Source organism: Aethalodelphis obliquidens, unplaced genomic scaffold (genome assembly GCF_003676395.1).
Source record: "Aethalodelphis obliquidens isolate GAN/ISIS:26980383/991018 unplaced genomic scaffold, ASM367639v1 scaffold5, whole genome shotgun sequence".
NCBI lineage: Eukaryota > Metazoa > Chordata > Mammalia > Artiodactyla > Delphinidae > Aethalodelphis > Aethalodelphis obliquidens.
The window spans coordinates 58,176,196-58,193,032 of NW_020837949.1; the positions used below are offsets into that span (position 1 = coordinate 58,176,196).

The following is a 16,837-nucleotide window of genomic DNA, read 5'->3' on the forward strand; positions in this document are numbered from 1 at the left end:
TCTAAATACACTTATTCTTCTCATCTCTGGATCTCCATGTCCCCCCTAGTCTGGTAAACTTTATCTAATTTGTAGTTGTAAGGGTTAAGGACAGAAAATAAGACATATTTTCCGAAACTGGCTGTATACATGCTTTTAGTTATTTTTTTCTGTGTCCCCTTAATGGTTAGGCTTCTCAAAATTAAAATCTGAGAACTGACTATAACATTTTGCTGAGTCATTCATCCCCTAAAGCAATGGAAACTGCAATCCTATTGTCTAAATCAGAAAGGGTTACATGGGCTAAAAATTTACCCGGCTACAAAACTTTTCAACAAAACTTACATCTAACTGAGCAAAATGACTTAGGAAATAAAAAGGTCACCCCAACACCCCATCCCCAGAAGAGAAAAAAAAAAAAATTAACCAACCACTCCCCAGCAAAAGTCACAAAAAAGGAAGGTGGGGGGCGGGGGGGCTTCCCTGGTGGCGCAGTGGTTAGGAGTTCGCCTGCTGATGCAGGGGATGCGGGTTCGTGCCCTGGTCTGGGCCGCTGAGCCTGTGCGTCCGGAGCCTGTGCTTCGCAACGGAAGAGGCCGCGGCAGTGAGGGGCCCGCGTGCCGCCAAAAAAAAAAAAAAAAAAAGGAAGGGGGTGGAGTGCTTGTGTATACTAAGTCCTGTTAATGATTTCCTAAAGGTTGTCCTGGTTTTTGACCAAGAAAGGGACACTTCTGTTCATTCTCATCAAACTAAGGTTGAGTTGGTCCCTAAGACAAGATTTCAATACAATACTGTTATTTATTTCAGATTCTTTAGGGCCAGGTGTATGGAATGTTGCTTAATAAGTGTTTATTGAATCAACCAGAAGAGCACGTTTAAAGCAGCTGAGGATAACAGTCCTGAGGCACCATCTCCTGGGTCAGAGCCAAGCTGATTACAACACTTCAGATACAGATATCCCTACAAATAAAGACCTGTTACAAAGATCAGATTAGCCCTGCCCTGCCTTAAAGTAGGCAGTGTGGTCTGTCTTTGTCAGATTTTCCAGAATCTGATTTCCTGTGTCTACATTGGGAGAATGCGAGTTCAAGGAGGACTTTGGGCAGTCCCATGATGCCAATTCTTGCTTTTATCCATGGGCTGGGCACTTGATTGGTAGTTTGTGCCTTGTGCAATTGAGGGAAGAGAGGGGGAATTATAAATATTTGAACATTAGCGTTTCTCCTGGTCTGGACTGCAGGAGGCTCAGAACATCACAGTTGCAGGAGGTTAATTTTGCCACACAGTTACCAAGGAGCCCTAGGTGAGCTGGACACCTCACTTACCACAGCTCACTCATCTTATTGTAGAAAGAATATTGGGGGTGGTAGATAAAAAGAATTAAGAGGTTTAGTTTCTTGTTGGACTGTCACTATCTTGACTTGCAATTAGGTGGATATTACATAATCTCTCTGCTTCTTTACTTCTATCCATGAGAAAAGTCGGACACATTTTTATTGGTGTGTCCAATAAAAATTTATTGTTTAGTTATTTTTATTGTCATTTACTTACAGTTCCAGTCATTATATAATTAAGGGTTTACTTTTACCAAATATGTAGACTTTTTGGAATATCTGGACTCTAGAGCACACAGTACAGAGCTTTGTGAAATACGGTGCCTATGAGAAGCTTCCCCTGGTACACAGAAGCCACAGAGCTGCCCTGAAGCACTGAGCCATTGTTGGCATACTCAGTGCTTATCCTGGGCTTCTCAGACAAAGCATTCTGGATGCGAAGTACCTGTCAAGAAAGATCATTCATTAGTAGACTATGAACAAACAGCCATCAGAGATGTTTTCCTTCCCAAATACTCCAGGAGTAATATGTTTCTCAGAAATCAATAAGCTAAAAATCCATACATCTTCAATCTTTTCTTTTTCTTCTTCTGATGAAAGTATCAGTGTCCTAACGATATCTAGTCAGTCAAGTGGACTAGTGATCTCACATTAGCCAAATTCCTCAGCAGATGGTTTACACAATTTTGATAGTTCAGACTTCTCTATAGAGAGAGGTAAGAACCGTGAATGCTCTTATCTAATCTTCGGTGAACAGTGTTGCTCCCTCTGTGGAAAGGTTCTTGCCTTTGACTGGGCATTCAGGATGAGGAGGGAAACATGGGACAAGAAAATGAAGGGACAACCAGTTAGCCAGCCAACCCAACCCAGAACCAGTAGATGGTAGTTTTCACAGCTGGACCCCTCCCTCAAGGAAGCATAAAGAATGCTTACTTTGGAATTCAATCTGACACATCACTGCCTAGTACTGTTATTGATCCACAGAATTTACACAGTTTAGTTTGCTAATCAGTAAATACAGAAGTGCTCAGGTTTCCAAATAGCCTGGATGAAGTTCACTCAAATAGGGCATGACGTGAATTAAATTAGGATTTAATTGAGGATTAGGATTTCATGAGTCATGAGTCTATATCAACATCTCTTATTAAAATAGAATTTAGGGTTTTTTGTTTTTGTTTTATCTTGAGAAAGATCCTACAACTTTATCTCAGGTTTGTTACATGGAAATACTCAAGCTGGAACTCATGTAGAAAACATTAGCCTCCACCAAAAATAAAGGGTGTCAGTAATTGTGAAGAAAGAAGTCTTATCTAAAATAAACAAATGATTAAACTTGAAAATGGAGACAAGAAAAAGAGTCTAAACAATTTTCTTATCATTCTATGGATCGTATTTTCATTCTCTTAAAGCAGATGTTGTTGGGCATTTGTAGAAAAGTTATATGTATCACTTTGGGGGGCATATATCTGAGGCCAGGGTAGCTTAGGATAACAATTCTTCAGGTTCTAGTCTCAGGCTGGACTTTTGTTTCTTTTTATATTTTTTGATGTTTTGGGGTGTTTTTTTTTGTTTGTTTTTTTTTTGGTTGTTGTTGGTTTTTGTCAAGAAATTGTTGACTAGGGAATTCTCTGGCAGTCCAGTGGTTAGGACTCCGGGCTTTCACTGGCGAGGGCATGGGTTCAATCCCTGGTCAGGGAACTAAGATCCCACAAGCCATGTGGCAGAGCCAAAAACAAAACAAAAAAAGCTGTGACTAATATGTTAATAAAAGAAACAAATCTTTTAAAAAAAATTTTTTTAGACTAAAGAATAGCAATATTGGAAGCAGAATAACTGTATGTTCTACTTTACCCACTGGGCCAATTACCAGGGTGGGATTTGAGTCTCAATTTCCCAACTCCCCAAACCTAGATTCAAACATTCTCCTCTTTGTTCAAACTTTACCTTCTCAATGAGTCATAGCCTAGTCTCCATATTTAATAAGACCTGCCATCCCTCTGTTCACAGTAATCCTGATCCCTTTTACTGTTATGCTTTTTCTTCCCATAGAACTTACCACTTGCAAACTTACTATCTAATTTACTTATTTCTTATGCTTATTGTTCATTGTCTTTCTCCCTCCCTAACAGCAGGGATCTTTGTATGTTTTGTTTTCTGATTATTTTCTAAGCACTAGAATAAAGACTAGTACATTATAAGTGCTCAGTAAATTTTTGTGAAAAAATCTCTCCTAGTATGTGTGCCAAGAATTTATATCTGTATTTAAATTCACTAGAGATTTTTTTATTCTTAAGCTCAATGCTATAGAAATTGCAATGCTTTATTTCTAATGCCATATAAAATTCAATGGCATATGATATTATTTTAGAAGAGATTTAAAAGAACATCTATAAAGTGAGACATTCTTCAACACTATCATATATAATAGAACCTGCGGGCAAAATCTAATTTTGTTATGAGACTACAGTCGTTTAAACCCTTTCATGGGAGCTTCCTGTTGGGCAGTATGAAAGATGTTTCCATATATGACTCTCCCTTTGCCTAACTTTAGGTCCTGCTCAGAGCCTACATCCTGATTGGAACTATGATATGGGAATCTGGGTCAATTTGAATAATCAAGCTCATATTTTCCCATGTTTCCCAATAGCAAGTACAGCCTTTGCAAGGATGGGATATGCTGTTTAGCACTGATGTTAAACAGTCACCAGGTGACTTGAAGGGGTTAATGGGCTGTATCTCCCCATCCTGCCCCAAATCTTTACTCTTCCCATATGCAGAATTTGTTCAATTCTGGAACATCACATATGACCTGCTAAATTCTCCCAAGTCACCTCAACAAACTGATTGTTCTTGCCGCTTTTCCCATGAGCGCAGAGAAGTATAAGAACTTACTTCTGACCCTGGAGGATCCTCAGTATTATACATCAGCAGCTTGATGGCATTAGGATGGCATCCTGCCAAAATATCTCCCGTGTCAGGATCAACAGTTAAGTTATCCACTAAGGTGCCCAACTGGATTACCTTCCAACAAAGAGGAAGTAGTGAAGACATTGTTTTGACTTTCTTCCCTACCTCCTCCCTCCCACCAGCTCCTTCTGGCTCCTGAAATTAGATTTTTGCTACTGAATTTTAGAAGTGCAAGCATAATCTCACCAACATTCTTCTAAAACAGTCTCGTTTCCTTCATTCAGGGAGCGCATTCCCAGGTCAAGCTTGGGAACTAATGTAATACAACACGTTGTGTGGGAAGACAGGGTACTTTTACCTTAAGTTGAGTTAAATCCCAGTTGTCATGTTTTTTCATTACATGAATGTTCTTATCCAGTACATCAGCTACATAGATATACCTTTGAAGTAAGTAACATTTACATTTAAGCAAGTAGTAATGAGAGATGATACTAACTTTTATTTTGGAGAAGAAGTATACAAATTCACAATAGCTCAAAGTGCCACTACAGTGCCTTTCTAAACTACAGTAAAAGATAATGGACTGGTATTTTTTTTTTTTTTTTTTTTGGTACGCGGGCCTCTCACTGTTGTGGCCTCTCCCGTTGCGGAGCACAGGCTCCAGACGCGCAGGCTCCGCGGCCACGGCTCCCGGGCCCAGCCGCTCCGCGGCACGTGGGATCTTCCCGGACCGGGGCACGAACCCATGTCCCCTGTGTCGGCAGGCGGACTCTCAACCACTGCGCCACCAGGGAAGCCCGGACTGGTATTTTTAATACTCTTGAAGTGCTTTAAGTAAGCGTTGAATACGAGATATGACCATAAGGTAATGGAATTGTGTTTTTAGATGACAAATAGGCTCAGTCTCATCAGTTATGATTCACACTTTATTCTTTAAATTGAATGGAGGTAAGTGGACCTCTCATAAGTCCAATAGAGCCTATACTTCCAGAAACTCGTGCTTGAAAAGAAGTAGCAGATGATCATGAAACTCAGTCACTATTATTTTAAAAAGAGGAAGAATACTTAGTGTAGTTTTCCACAGGGATCATCTCTATTTATTATGTCACCTTTACATTTAATATTCATGGTACTCTTCTTTTTAAATAACCTTCCATTTTAAAAACACTTTAAAAGAGTTTCTCATAAAATTTTATGCTGCATAAAATAATGTCTTCTCATAGAAAATTCTGTTGTAGTATAACAGTAAGTCTGAAACTTATACAATCCCAATGCCCAATCTAAGTTGGGTCTCCCTCTCCAATAAGAACTTTTGGGTAACTGAACTTAGTATAAGTGATTAAAGACCTTCTAGCTTCATAAGGGGCAGAGGTACCCTGCATTTATACTCTTTTCTAGTCACATAAGAGTCTGGAACAAGGACCTCATATCCTTGAGTCAAAATTCCTCATTTTGTTGGGGGACCCTAAAGTGCAAGAGGGCATGGTTGGCTTAAGATCACACATTTATTGTGAACCCTGGCCATGCTGGATCCCTCCACACATGTATTGACTACTTAAGCCTCAGGAAGTAAGCACTTCTTCAGGGAAGGAATCCATGAAAATGTCAAGGGTAAAGGGTTGGAATTTATAAAAGAGCTTACTTCTTGTCTGGTGAGATGGTGATCCCATTGGCAGAAATAAATCCTTTGGCCACCACTTTAACCTCTCTTGGACTGTAGAAAAGAATGTAAGTCCAGCGAAGATCCATGACCATCTCTAATAGTACCAAGAAGAAGTTGGTAAAATAGTGGTCTCTGGTGGCATAGAACTGTTCTGCTCCGAGAACCACAATGTCATTCACACTAAAATGAAAAAGAAAAAAAAAAACAGAAAGAGACAGAGAGAGGAAAAGAAAAAAAACCATGGGCTATTTAAAATCACTAAATCTCAAAGACCAATAAATTCATCAGTTTGAAAAAGTATACATGAACTAGTATGGATTAAAGGATTCCACAGAAAGTACATGACTTTTCATTGCCCTGATGGATTTTCTTTTAGCCATTTGTTATTTTCTCACTCCTCCCTTCCACAGAAATCAGCAAAAACAGACAAGTATACAAATAAACCTCAAATCTGTATCTGTTGACTTGCGACTGTTTTTGTTTTTTTTTTAACAGGTGAAAGAGGGATTCTATAATTCCCAACACACTCTGAACCTGATAGAACAAATCTAGGTTTTTTTAAATTATTATTATTTTTCTTTAAACAATTGCCAAGACTGGAATCAAAGATAAATAGAAGGCACAACAGTTTTGCTCTGGTTTTATGTTATTCAGATTTTTAAAATTTTTTTTGTTTTCTTTTTTTTACAAATACAAATTAAACATGAAAAAACTCTACTTCAAAAAAAAGTCTAACAGTTCAAGAAAAGCTTATCAGTTGCATTCTAGACATTTAAAACCTATCTCACAATTTAAATTTCAGTGGTAAAAACAGTAGGTTTTGGAACTGTTTGGTGATCGCGTATCCAAAGAAAAACTCCACTAACACCTTTTATTCAGTTTTTAACCATACCAGAGAGAATTTAAATTGTCAATTTTTCCAACGGCAATTTTTCTGCACCAGAAGGTAGTCCTGACTCTCAAGAGACAATCTGGGTTTTTCCTGCCTTCAAAATGTTTATCAAATCCTGTAATTCTCCCAGGATTTTGAAACATGTAGAAAATAAGTAAGAAATATTCCAATGAATGAAACATACCAAATGTCAGTAATAAGGAAGAAACATTCCTTTGGGGAAACTGTTAAAAAAAATCCAGTCTGTATATGCAAGTAAAGCAGGGAAATGCAGTCTTTTTTTTTTTTCTTCTTTAAAAATCCATTTTTCCTAAAATATCATTCCACAAAATTGGAAGTGAAGGACTAAAATGGGGGGGGGGGTGCTAAGGAGCACATACCATTAACACAAAAAGTAAAATTTTACAAACTTAAGCAGTTTATGATAGACTAGGATCAGATTCCAAGATACCAAAGGTTGGCTGAAGAAATTTACCGTTTTGTGGGAGCTAGGGTTTTTACTGCTGCCCGAAGATCGGTGAAGAGCAATTCACTGCCTTGGAGCACTGCCCCTTCCCACTGCAAATCCTGGTTTCTGCACCGTGCCTCCGCAGGGTGGGCCTCTCATCCCACCACCCAGCCCACCTCGAGGACCTCCAGGTCCCTGCAGGTGGTTATCTCGGCGGTCCCCTTCCTGGGCGGCTCGAGTCTTCTTTTCTTCCACATTCAGATGGACCTCACCTCTGAACATGATGGGCCTGTTGCTAAGCACCTTCTGAACAGGCTCAGAATCATCAAACACAACGAACCCAAAATTGGGTAATTTCCCTCTGTTGTTAATATGCAGCTCCACCATATTCCCCTAATTTTGAAAAAAATCTTTAAGCTCTGATCTGTCCACCTCATGATCAGGTTGCCGATAAAGAGCTGGTCAGGCAGATCAGCTCAGTGCTTTGTGTCCTCCTAGAGGGGTGGGAGGGAGACGCAAGAGGGAGGAGATATGGGGATATACGTATATGTATAGCTGATTCACTTTGTTATAAAGCAGAAACTAACACACCATTGTAAAGCAATTATACTCCAATGAAGATGTTAAAAAAAAAAGAGTTAAAAAAAAAATGAAGTAATGTATGTAGCTTCCGAGATGGGAGACTTTAATAGGCAGTCCAAGATCCACCATGCTTCACTCACTCTTCCACAGTAACCAGCAACTTTTCTGATAAATGAGAGTGTGGTCCTCTCTTAAGGTTCTAAATGAGGACACCATAAAACTGACTCCCTGAATCACCTACATTGGATATGTAGCATGAGTATGAAAACAAGACAAAACTTTGTGGGTTTGAGCCATTAAAGATGCTAGGGTTTTTCTTTTCTATTATTGTAGCAAGACCCAGTTCATCCTGACCTTTATATTTTCTCTGCATAGGTGGGATTATGAGTGTTATTCTTTCTTATTTATGTTCTTCAATACCATTGAAATTTTTAAATGAACCAAGTCTCATTCTCACAACAATTAAAACAAAATCATTTCTATTTTGGAAAAGAAAAAAAGAGATGATGACTAGAAAAAAATGTAAAAAAAAAAAAAGATTGAACTTGTGTGTGTGTGTGTGTGTGTGTGTGAAGCTTCTTTACTCAGCAACTTTGTAAAATACACAATATTGTCAATAAAGTTAATGTGTCACCCTTTCTAATGGCATTTATGATTTAAAAAAATTTTTATTTTATATTGGAGTATAGTTAACAATGATGTGTTAGTTACAGGTGTACAGCAAAGTGATTCAGTTATATCCATACAAGTTTACATTAAATTTAGGAAAGAAAAATTTGGATGAATCAGGAAATACTTTGAGGTTTTGTTGTACAATGACTCTTCCAATGTTATTGGGCTACTTGTCTTTTAGGTCTCAGCTTACGCAGTCCTTCTTCCAAAAAGTATTATCACCATAGATTAAGTTAAATTCCCTCATAATTTGTTCCATAGCACTTTGTTCTACCCTTTGAAATGCTTGGGTATGTGTTTATCAGGGCACCTCTCAAGGTCCTCTTTAGATCCTCAAAGCCACGCCTGCCCTATTCCAGCTGGCACTATTTCAACCAGCTCTGCATAGGATCTGACAGACTTTCCACAGTGTACCCTTATAGCGCCTTACCTCATGTCTGTTATAGGCCTCTTACTCCCATTTCCAGGCTTCCGTGTCAAATTCAAAGCACAGGATATCACCAGACTTGCCTTGCACATGGGTAAAAAGGTATGTGCAGGAATTAACACCCCTTGAGGCAAACCTCTGACTACTGAGAGATGGGGGGCGGGGGTGGATAAACTCCTCTTCCTTTCTTATCTTGGCCAGATTGTCTTGAAATGAGGTTTATGTTGCTTACTGGAGGGCAATCCCATGGTTTCAAGCAGTCAGTTGCACTTAGCAGTAGCTGGCTTAACAATGCATTTGCTATAGACTCTCTCCCATATGAGTTTCCTAGTGCTGCTGTAACAAAGTACCACAAACTGGGTGGCTTAAGACAACACAAATTTACTGTCTCATAGTTCTGGAGGCCAGAAGTCTGAAATCAAATTGTTGACAGAGCCATGCTCCCTCTGAAGGTTCTACCGGTGGATCCTTCCTTGCCTCTTCTAGCTTCTGGTAGCCTCAGGCATTCCTTGGCTTGTAGACGCATCACTCCAATCTCACTTTCCATCTTCACACACATTCTCCCCGTGTGTCCGTCTGTCTTCTTATAAGGACATCAATCATATTGGATTAAGGGCGCACTCAGCTCTAATACAGCCTCATCTTAACTAATTACATCTGTAAGGATCCTATTTCCACATAAGGTCATGTTCTGGGGTATCAGGGGTTAAAATGTCAACATATCATTTTGAGGAGACACAATTCAACCCATAACACTCCGCTTTCCCTGCCTCAGGCTGGTCTCTGACTTCTGCATCCCGGGCTGGCACTCCCTAACAAAGGAGCTGTGTCTTGAGTTTTCCCTCAGGCTGTGCTTTCTGAGGCGCTCTTCCCACAAGGAGATGTTATTGCATTTGACCCTCACAATCACCAGGTAGGTAAGTCAGGCCTTTGAGGGAAACCCCATTTTGCTGAGGAAAACTGAAGCACAGGTTAAGTGACTTGTCCACAGTTTCTCAGTCACACAGCAGTGGCAGTCCTGGTCCCCACTGAGCCTCAGAACCCAGCACAGTGCATCATGGGAAAAGTCAACAACTTCAAGTTCTCTTACTTCTTCTGCCTCTCCTTTTGTTGCCCCTAAATTCTATGGGGAGAAATTCAAATGTGTTGTTGAAAAAGAGAGCAAAGGAGAGAAGATGAACTTCCTTCCTTTTCTTTCCCTACTCTTCTACCTCATGGAAAGATTAACCTCTACTGTTTTAGAACCAGTCTTTCAGCGTTGAATCCATTTTATAAAAGATTCTTCACTGTTTGTTACAGGCTTGAAACAGGCAACCTAGCCAGTAAAAAACTTACAATTTTTCTCAAAGCTGTTCACCACAGTGATTAAGTGCCCAGCTTTGAATTCAGATGGGTCAAGGTTTACACCCTAGTTCTACCACTTACAAATTATGTAATTTGGGTAAGTAACTTACCCCAAACTGCTCTAAGTCTCTGTTTACTCATGCCTATTACTAAAGGCAGTTGTGAGAGTGAAAGGGAATTAGGGATTTTGGCACAGTGCCTGGCACATAGTCAATACTTAATAAATGTGAATTTTTATATAGGCCTACAGGCCTTTTTTCAAATGTTACTTTAAAACTTTGATTGAACAAAGGAATGGTCCTTCTGGAGGCTGGTTATAACACCCAATGGGTATGGCTTTCAGAATACAACCTACCAGGACAACTAAAGGGTGTGGGTGTTTAAAGAGCCCAATAGCAGGTTCTGCGCTGTTGTGTTATGGAGGATGGAATTAGAGCAACTTTATAGGGTTAAAGTGCTTTCAAAAAGTTGGAGAATATAAAGATATTCAATACCGAATACAGCAATTTCTAGTGAGGTGCTGGGCAGTGTCACCATGAGAACCTTTAGAAAGCTTTAGAAGAAAAAGCTTCAAAACAAAAGTTTCACAAAGGCTGTGAACTAAAGAAAACAAAGCACACAGCAGAGGCACAAATGAAATACTTCAATTCCATACCTTTTGAGAAGTTCGTGTTTTATAGTTTTCAGGTGTACCAAAGAACGTTGTTGCTCCTCAAATTTAAATATCTCCACAGTGGACTCCATGTGGGGATGGTTCACAACATAAAGATAAACAATTTGGTCTAAAGTGGAAAAAAGACATAATTTCCAAGAAGTTTGCTTCTGTTGCAACTATTATTACACCTAGTGTAGAACTTGGTCACGTCCAAGGATTTTTCTTATACATCTTGCATTTGATCCTTGCAACCCATCTGATAGGTAAGTCAAACAAATGCCAGAATCCTCATTTTATTGAAGAAACTGACACTCAGAAGGTTAATAACTCATCAGCAATTTCATCACCACCCAGTGGCAAAGCCAAGCCCACATGTTTCTGCAATGCTCCCTTCAGCCTCACCTGCACACCCTCTCTAACAGGAAGATGCAGAACTACAGTGGTACATAAACACGGATGTGGTTTCCCAAGGTGGCCCCTCAACAAGAGAAGTGGGTACAGCAAGCAAAGCTTTGCCGAGAATTCTTTTCTGTGAGAACTGCCTACATTGCAACACACGTTCAAGAAGTGTCAGGCCTGTGTAAATATTTTAAAATGAACATTTCCCAGGTAGAGAATGAACTCCTGACACAAGTCACCTACCTGAGGTTGCAGTAACGATATTTAGTTATTCATGAACCCAGTAGACGTGGAATGTAAATACGAATGTAGAAGAAAATAGATTAGCCATTTTAGGTATAACCAACCTCAGGAATGTTCACCTATCTGTTCTCATACTGGAATGTGAACTGCTGTGAACAGGATTGGGGGCAGTACTCTAGCTTCTCAGAGTACTTTTTTCTGACTTATCAGGAGTTCTAAGTCAGATGCACTCTGGAGTTTGAAAGAGCCTGGGCCCATGCTCCCATTCAGGATTTGATCTGCGTTCATCTCCCCAGTTCCTTTCTTGATGGGGTTTCCAATCATGCAGCGGGGCAAGCCAGAGCCCTGAGATGTGGGGCTTATACTCAGGGTCCCTGAACCACATGGGCACCTTTACCTGAATTAAGGAAAAGTGCTCCCTCGCAGATGAATCTTTCTTTTGGTCTGACCCAACTCCGTTCCAGGGCATGGCAACTCTGTTCCAGGGACTTGGCAAGCAGAACCTGAGTAGCATTTAGCCCTCACATGGCCCTTCGACAAGACATTCTTGCTGGACACAGCATGAAAAATACATTGCTGCCCTGGCTTTACCCCCTTCTTAAGGCCTCTTTTCATATAGGAGATGCTTGGTGAGAAGACTTTTGTTTTCTGTCTTCTCATTCATGCCAATTTATGTGTAATGTTTTGGCCTTATGAATTAAATACATAATTAAGGGAGGTCACTAACAAATAAAATAAGTTGTCAATCATAACATACTTAACTTCTGAAAGCCTGATTATATGCCTGAGGATTAATCTGTAAACTGGTCCCATCTTAAAAAAAAAAAGAAAAAACAAACCAAAACCAACCCTCACCCCCCCTTCCCCCCCTTACAAAAAACACAAAAAACCCAACTCTAACACTATCCCATGGAATAAAATAGCTCCAGGCTAATCTGATCACTCATTACACCTTCTCCAATGAAGCATCACATGTCTAGTCGGGTGTCAGGCAAAAAAGTGATGACTCTCAAATTATTTAAATAGAGCCAGGAGCCCAAATTTCACCTGAATTAAGGACATAGGATTAGAAGTAAGACCATCTGGGTTCTACTTCTGGCATTGCCATTTACTAATGACAGAAGTGAAGTCACACTTTACTGCATGTCTCTAAACTCCATTTCTCCATCTATAAAACTATCAGTCACTGCACCCTGCCTGACTCATAGGGTTCATTCATTTATTCATTTAACACATGTTCACAGAGCACCTAACATGCTGCAGACACTGTTTTAGACTCTGGGAATCCAGCAATGAACAAGTCACATATGCTTTTATGATGGTTACTTTCTAGAGAAGAAAACAGGAAGGAAATAATTAGTAAATAAAAGAATATGGGAGTGGGGAGATATGCCTTCTTCATACAGTTGCACCCACTTGAAAAGTGACAGTTAAGCTTGGATCTAGAGATGAGAAGGAGCCCACTATAGAGCAATAGTGGGAGAGGGAAAGGATGTTGTTATCTTTTAACATTAATAAAAAGCATTAATTACCATTTTGATGAGTGCTAAAAGAGGAAGTTCATTGAGAAGAAATATAGCAAGGTTCACAGCCTGAAATAAGATGATGGGAAGGCTTCCCTGAGAAGGTGACATTTAAGCTGAGACCTGAATGATGAAAAAGAATAAGCCAGAAATAAATGGAAAGACATTCCAGGCAGAGGGAATTACAGATGCAAAGTCCCTGAGGCATGCAGCATTCTGCAGGACTAAAGGAAATCCAGTGTGACTAGTCCAGAGAGTCAGGGACAGTGGTGTCCACTGAGGCTGGAGAGAGCATCCAGATGCCAGAATATGTAGGGGTAGCACCTAGGAAACCATTCTGGAGATTTGGGGTTTATCTTCAGAGTGACAGGAACAATATGGTGAATTTTCAGAAGGGAGTGACATGATCAGATTTGTATAAAGAATAATGCTTGCTTATAAAAATGGCTTGAGTTGGTACAAGAGGGAAAGTGCAATCAGGGACCACTGCAGAATCTAGGATAGACATGTTGGGGACTTGGACTGGGATGGTGCAGTGAGGATGGGGAGAGGTCAGCAGCTTGGAGAGATATTTGAGCGTTAAATTGGACAGAACTTTGTAACTAGTTGACTGAATGCGACAGGGAGAGGGGAAGAGTCAAGGTTGGGCCCAGGGTTTTATTTTGAGGAATAAAATATATATAAAGTGCTTTATAAACTGTAAAGCAATATAAAATTGTTAGGTACAATTATCTTTTAAAGAAGGGCTTGCTAGGCAAGTAAACATCATATATTAGATTTCAGGGGAATATTTAACCTACTTAGTAAAATAGTATTCAAGCATTTTAAAAGGTACCCATTTGTTTAAAAATGAACAAGTCTGTTGGTGCAGAGGAAAGAATGAAACATTGATCGGTTGGATAAGTGGATTGAGATAATTATTAGTCATTTTTTATTCATTTAAATCACTCTAGCAAATTTAACTTCACAATTAACAATGCCTTGTAACTTCAGTATGTATTTGGAAGAATTAAAACACCATTTATTTAAAAATTTTGATTTGCAACATTTCCATTTGGCCTTCCCTTCACGTATTAATAGTTACTACTAGTGAGGCTTCATTCTTATCTTCTACATGATCTGTGGACCCACAAATATCTAAAAATTAAGTTAGTCTGGAATTATAAACTATAAAGTAAAAACTAATATTGGAAATTATTGTTTTAAAGCATATACAGTGTATTCATAACTACGCTTTGTTTTCTACAATAGCTTTTTTGAGATATAATTCACTTGCCATTAAACTCACACTTTCAAAATGTATAGTTTAGTGGTTTTCAGTGTACTCACAGACTTGTGCAACCATAACCACTATCTAGTTCCAGAATATTTTCATCACCCTAAAAAGAAACCCCATATCCATTGGCTGTCACTCCCCATTCCCCGCCCCCCCCAAGTCCCTGCCAACCACTAATCTACTTTTTGTCTCTATAAATTTGCCTATTCTGCACATTTAATATAAATGGAATCATACAATATGTGGCATTTAGTCATTGAATACTTTCACTTAGGATAATGTTTACAAGGTTCATCCATGTTGTAGCATTCATCAATACTTCATTTCTTTTTATTGCCAAATAATATTCCATTGTATAAACATACCACCTTTTGGTTATGCATTCAGCATTTCATGGGAATTTGGATTATTTTCACCTTTTGAGTATTAGGAGTAATGTTGCTATGAATATATGTGTGTAAGTTTTTGTATAGACCTATGTTTTCAGTTCTCTTAGGTATGTGCCAAGGAGTAGAGTTTCTGCATCATATGGTAGATCTACCTTTAACATTTTGGGGAACTGTCAAACTGCATTCAAAAATGACTGCACTCAATCCCACCAGCAAAGTGTGAGGATGCCAGTTTCCCTACATCCTTGCCAATGTTTGTTACTGTCTGTCATTTTAAATTATAGCCACCCTATGGGTGTGAAGTGGTATCTCATCATGGTTTTGATTTGCATTTCCCTAATGACTAAGGATACTGAGTATCTTTTCATGTGTTTATTGGCCATTTGTGTATCTCTTTGGAAAGATATACTGAGATCCTTTGACCATTTTTTAACTGGGTATTTGTCTTTTTGTTGTTGAGATGTAAAAATTATATATTCTGGATATAAGCCTCATCAGATATCTGATTTGCACATCTTTTTCTCTTATGCTTTAGGTTGTTTTTTCACTTCCTTGATGGTGTCTTTTGAAGTTTTTAATTTTAACAATGTCTAATTCATCCATTGTTTCCTTTTATGTTGCTTTATAAATGTCACGAGATTATTTTCAAAGGGCCTTTAGTTTATATGTTAGATTTCTGAGAACAATATCCCAACTGGTTTTGATGGTCAGATGAGAAGAAAAGGGGGTAGGAGAAAGAGGGTGTGACCACAGTCTAGTCTCCCCCTCTTTAACATGACGTTAAAAAATGTTTTGATACATATTTATCATCTTATAAATATACATCTTCATGGTAAAATAGCATCTTCCCTCCTTTCACATACATGTTGAAGAGTTGAGGATGAGTGGTTTGTATTTCCCTCATTTTCCCCTTATTCTTAAGCATTCAAGCTTTACCTTTGTCGATGAAAGTACTGATCCCATGTGGATTAAATGATGCTTTGTCAAAACCATCACTGATGTTTAGTGCCTGGACCCTTGGGTTTTGCTCATTTAAATCCATCAAGAAGATTTGTCCTGGCTCATCTGGTGCAAAGTTTGGCATGCCTGGATATTTTAATCCCTTTAAAATATAGAGAATAAGTATGCAAATATACACATATCAAAGCAACGTTTTCACATGGAAGCTAAAATCTCAAGGCCTAACAAAAATGTTCAAAGCTCTAAATTTCTTTTAGATTTCTGGGATTTTTTACACTGTCAGGTATTGCCATTATCTGATCTGAGGAATTACCAACGTCATCTAAGCCATTGCAAATGGGAATATGGGAAGAACCTATGTTCGATTTTTAATATATAGAGAAGGAATGAGACCAAAAAGCATAATGCAAGAGACTAAGCTGTATTACTTTGTTTGAGTCCCTTGACCTGCCTGTACTACAGGTTTCTCATTTATAAAATGTGGAAATTAAAATATTTAATTGAGAAGGTTCTTTCTAGTCCTATTCTATATATAATGAACGCTCCTCAAAGCAGAGAGAGGGATGTATGGGTTTATTGCACTGCTCCCATCCTACATCCATTATATTATGTCATGACAAAGAGAATAATCAGCCAAGAATTAACAGAGGGTAACCAGTTTCATACAGTTCACTATTTCTGACCTATTTTGTTCCTACAGATATGTCCAAAGATTTGGATGTGAATCCTTTTCTCCAAATATTGTAAAAAGTTCATTCCAGTAACTTGAACAGTGGCTCTTTCTCCTGGAAGAACCAGGTGTTTATCAACCAATAATAGGCATCCTGAATGTATTGGGCCTTTGCTGCATCCCAGGTCATTGTGTCAAAACTTGGGGTTGGTTTATTCTATACCAATTACAAAACTCAGCCCACTTCCTCCCTGTATCCTTCCCCCATCACTCTGATGTATATCAACATCAACAATATTGTATCTATCTTTCCTTGTACCCTCATTTCCACTTATAATCAGTTTAAATTCTTTCCTTCTCTCTCTCTCTCCCTCCTTCTTCCTTCTTCCTACTCTACCTTCTCCTTTGCTCTCCCTCTCCCCTTCCTTTCTTACACACACACACACACACACACACACACACACACACACACAC

The 16,837-nt window shown here is 38.9% G+C and overlaps 1 protein-coding gene across 1 annotated transcript in view; it reads right to left on the minus strand.

Annotated features, from left to right (window-relative positions):
* Positions 1-811: 811 nt before the first annotated feature.
* The window catches only part of PON3 (paraoxonase 3), a 34,001-nt gene continuing 17,975 nt past the window's right edge, over positions 812-16,837 (minus strand). Inside the window, exons 4-9 of the mRNA XM_027102485.1 lie at positions 15,670-15,835; positions 10,904-11,030; positions 5,863-6,063; positions 4,579-4,660; positions 4,206-4,334; positions 812-1,758 (exon numbers count right to left, since the gene is read on the minus strand). Coding sequence (XP_026958286.1) covers positions 1,600-1,758; positions 4,206-4,334; positions 4,579-4,660; positions 5,863-6,063; positions 10,904-11,030; positions 15,670-15,835 — 864 coding nt within the window. The 3' untranslated portion in view covers positions 812-1,599. The remainder of the gene's footprint in view (positions 1,759-4,205; positions 4,335-4,578; positions 4,661-5,862; positions 6,064-10,903; positions 11,031-15,669; positions 15,836-16,837) is intronic.